Here is a 4,363-nt window from a genome sequence, read left to right as displayed (position 1 = left end):
GATTCTGATTCTGATTCTGAAGCCTGTTTCCCTCCATGGTCCTGTATGTGTGTGCTGCTGCTGTATATAAATTGATAGACATGTCCTGAAGGTAACAATCTATCTGTGAAAAAGAAATGGTCATGTGCAGGAATCATTTTGCTTGGCAATGTTGTGAAACTCTGATTAGAGAGCACTGTGGTAGATTTAGGTGACGTGCAGATTTCTTTTTCCCCACTGACCAGCCGATTGGTTGAAGAGTAGGTCGAATTTCAGTTTTCGGTTTTTATTGGTTGACTACAGCCCTACTGGATCAGCCCTACTGATGTTTATGATGTCTGTACTGGTAGTGTTTCCCTCCCACAGACTGCTTCTATTTTTCATGCAGTCCTGCTGGCTGAAAAATATAATCTGTTGCTCCATTCATGAAACATATTTGGCATAATCAATAACAAATTTCATGTTCCAGAAAAAGCACATGTCATGGCTTGATATTTCTATGCACGTCATATTGGGACTGGGTAGTGGACACATTTGAAAGATGACTGAGCAAGTGTTTCTCTTCTGGTTTCTGTCTGGAGCTGTAGTTTTTCTTTAGAAAGTTTACAGTTCTTATGTTTAAGAGAAGAACTTTGAATAACCGATATGAGATTCAACCCACACAGCTAATTATTTTTAATCAGCCACACATTTTGTTCTCATTATTGACAGCTTTGCACACACCACTGTACCGCACCGATGTGAAACTGGAGGCCTCTATTAGTGTGCAATTGGGACCAATGTTGAGCAAGTTATTAAAAAATAGTAATTAACTACATTTACTAGTTACTTCTATCAAAAGCAATTGAATTACTTTACTAATTACTGCATGAAAAAGCAATTAGTTAAAGTAACTTTTGTTTTACTTTTAAATATCTGCTTCAGTTTTTTATTACTTTTATTAATGCACACAGCTGTCAGATATATTATTTTAGTGTTTTAAGTTTTAATACTCCTGACCACTAGAGGACAGCAACAAGTAGCGTATCTACTTGTAAGGTACACAATTTAAATATCAGTAATTTTAATTGCGTTATTTAAATTAAATACGTAATTAGTTACATTGCTAGTTACTGCCAAAAGTAATGGTTATTACAATTACAGTAACGTCTTACTTTATAACGCATTACTCCCATCACTGATTGAGAAGCACGTGACCCTGGGTTTGGCCAGCTTTTTGCAGTACTAACATGACTTACTTATTATGATATAGTCTACATACCTTTCACAGTGATGGATACACCCATCAAGGCCTCCCTCAGAGCGCTCCTCTTTCTCCATCTCCCTTCGTCTGTGTTGTATATCTCCACCATTTTCAGGGGGCTCTGGTCCTCTCCCACTCCTCCCACCACCAGGATTTGCTTTCCCAGCACTGCCACAGCTGCACCAGCACGAGGGGTGGGCATGGGGGGCAGGCTTATCCACCGGTCCCCCTGTAAACAGGTACAAGCTGTTACAGACAAACCAAGTTAAATCTTTGTCAAAAGAAACAAAGTGCTCAGGTTGTATCCCCTTTCTCACACGTGACACACTTAATAAGTTGATGGTTCACACAGGACAGAACGGATACTTTATTCAGGCTAAATACTTAATACTAACAAAAACAGCACACTGAACTGTTCAAACATCATTATGCCAGGCAACATTTCAGCTGCAGAGTTTGATAAGTTTTATGAAGTCGAAGTTTTAGTTTCCCCTCTTACTTGGTGCACCTGCTGGGATTTGCTAGTTTATTTCCAATTGAAATCAATTGATTTGTGACAGTGTCTTCAGGGGGATTTTAAATAAATAATGATACATTACACAATGGAAACTGCAGCTACTGTACAGTACTGTACTTTTCTGTTGATTTGTTGTTGACATTATAAGCTTAACATTTCAGATTTATTTTCCCCTTCGGTGTAATCAGAGCGTTGGGGAAATACAACACTTCATGTGTACACGTATGAGCGTATGTTTGAATGTGTCAGATGTTTTGTTGTTGATGTTATTTCTGACATCAGAAACAGTACTTGTAAATGTCTATGTTCACTCGGGACCAAAAATGAACCACTGAATCATCAATACAGTGTCCACATTGCATTTGTTTGGTACCTCGGGGGAGTAGAGCTCCAGGGCCGGGCAAGGCCTCCCTGCAGCGTCGCAGCCCCCCAGCATGTACATCTGCCCCCCCACCTCAGTCAGAGTGTGGTAGACGCGGCCGCTGGGCAGTCGTGCCAGGCTCTGCCAGTGAAACTCGTGGGCTGAAGGTACCGCCATGGCTCACCGAGGCAGGGAGGGATGGGGGATGATTTGGGGGTGGATTGATCAGGGGGAGCGGAGAAGATAAAGGTGAGGGAGAGCTTGGAGACTGGAGTCGGGGCCCTAGGGTGAGGGGGAGGTTTTTTATTGGAGAGGTGAGGAGGAGGTGAGCGGTGGGAGAGATGGATCAGCGAAAGGCCAGGCTGAGCTCTCCTCTCCTGGGGACGCTCCGCCGCCTCACGCAAGGCCCTGGAGTAGATATGAAATGAAAATGGATTGAGCAGTGCAACACGGAGCAGAGCAGAGCATTAAACAGTGAATACTTATTATTTATAAGAACTTCAACGAGGAGCAGTGTGTGCATTTTCTGTGAGTTACAAGAATGGACAGACACACATTTCACAGGGTGATATTCCACTGTTTGTTGCACAACACATAACAGTGGAGAAAAATGTGGTGGGCATGCGTAATTATTTTCTGAAATTTTTACCAAATAATTCAGCAAATGTTTAACAAAATATTGTCAGATTATTTGATAATGAAAATAGTAATTGGTTGCAGCCCTATCTGACAGCTACAGTTACTATTGGCTTTGTTGATTAAGATTGCACATATAAAACATGATGATGCATATTTTTCTAATAATTATATATATAATAAATAATACACTAATAATACACTTTATTATTTACATCATAATGCTACTTTAATTATGTTTCGTAGATAATACTCCCCTACTTTTACATAAAAAAACATTGCTAATTCTACTAATCGTAGACTGACAATAAAGATGGACAGAAAAAGCAAGGTAGAAGACCCCATCCCATTGCATGGTACACCTTTTAGACCACCAGGCCACAGAGCACTGTAAAAGAATCTGAACACTTCTTCCCCAACCCCATAGGCAGGAATACAAATGCGAGTTTACTGTAAACACAGTTAAAGCTGCAGTAGGTAAACTTTATAAAAAAACCTTTTTCTCATATTTGCTGAAATTTTCACAGTGTCCTGCCAGTAGAAGACAGTGAAGAGCAGATAATCTGTGAAAAAAATCAGGTCCTCTCTGGCTCGGCTCCTAGTGCTCCTAATACATTAGCAAAGAATCCAGCGCGGGCCTGAACAAAAACACAAAATCAGAGAAAAATATAAAGATGCTTTGCATTTGATGCCTCGAAGATAGTTGATTGTTCATTCCCAAAGTGTCCTGTATTTGATGTCCTGGGAATGAGACTCAACAATCAATAATCTTTTCTTCTTGTGTTGAACAACAAACACCCAACTCCATGGAAGAATTCACCTGTTATGTCACTGAAAGCCTTTTCTTTGGTCCCATTTTTCTTTAAGCAAACACGTGTCTCATTAAAATCAATCATCCAACCTTGCTACAAGGTTTCATCTTAAAGAATAATGCTAATTGCTTAGTGAAAATACTGGATTGTCCTTTCTTACAGTGTAGAGGTCCAATGAGATAAAGCGCCATGCTTTTAATGAAAGAAGGGTAGTATGGTGATGACTGACAACTTACAGTTTACCCACCTTTCCCTTTAACACTACATCACTTTGCCTGTGTGTAACTGAGAATCAAAACATCCTCCTCCTCCACGCTCTGCTCAGATGAGTAGCAGCTGTAGTCTAGTGGAACTGAATTGAGACGCGACGTCTCTCATGTTTAAGTTTCCTTCTTTGTCGTTGTGATGTCGGGCGCTGCTGTTGTTTATCTCTGTGTCATCCCTCAGGAGCTTTCTGTTTCCTAACCCACTTCTCCTGCCTACGTACAGTTTCCAGCGAGGAACGGGGGAGGAAGTCTTTCATCGACGTCGGAGGAATCATCCAAAATAAACCAGCGATAGACTGGCCAACCTAATTCTGACCACATCACAGACTACATCACCCTAAACGCACCCTGTATTGCAACCTTATGTGTCACACAGGGAGGAATAACACTAGTCCTGGCTCCAGGTGTGTTTTGAGGAGGTCACAGGGAGGAGATTTAAGAAAATGTAACTGCTGTTAAATTACCCAGCTGTGATTTAACACCGTATCTCACCAGTTTATCCTTTAAAGCCTCACATCTCTTTTAAACATGTGCCCCCCCCCCCCCCCC

At 41.1% G+C, this 4,363-nt stretch overlaps 1 protein-coding gene across 1 annotated transcript in view; it reads right to left on the bottom strand.

Annotated features, from left to right (window-relative positions):
* Nucleotides 1-4,363, bottom strand: part of LOC118328086 (kelch domain-containing protein 8A-like) — a 31,358-nt gene that overhangs the window by 11,515 nt on the left and 15,480 nt on the right. Inside the window, exons 3-4 of the mRNA XM_035661690.1 lie at nucleotides 2,113-2,508; nucleotides 1,241-1,451 (exon numbers count right to left, since the gene is read on the bottom strand). Coding sequence (XP_035517583.1) covers nucleotides 1,241-1,451; nucleotides 2,113-2,277 — 376 coding nt within the window. The 5' untranslated portion in view covers nucleotides 2,278-2,508. The remainder of the gene's footprint in view (nucleotides 1-1,240; nucleotides 1,452-2,112; nucleotides 2,509-4,363) is intronic.

This window comes from Morone saxatilis, unplaced genomic scaffold (assembly GCF_004916995.1).
Source record: "Morone saxatilis isolate NCDOM2014 unplaced genomic scaffold, NCSU_SB_2.0 Contig18, whole genome shotgun sequence".
In the NCBI taxonomy this organism is placed as follows: Eukaryota; Metazoa; Chordata; class Actinopteri; family Moronidae; genus Morone; species Morone saxatilis.
The sequence above is the reverse complement of the archived record's forward strand: the minus strand, read 5'-3'. Positions and strand labels throughout refer to the sequence as shown.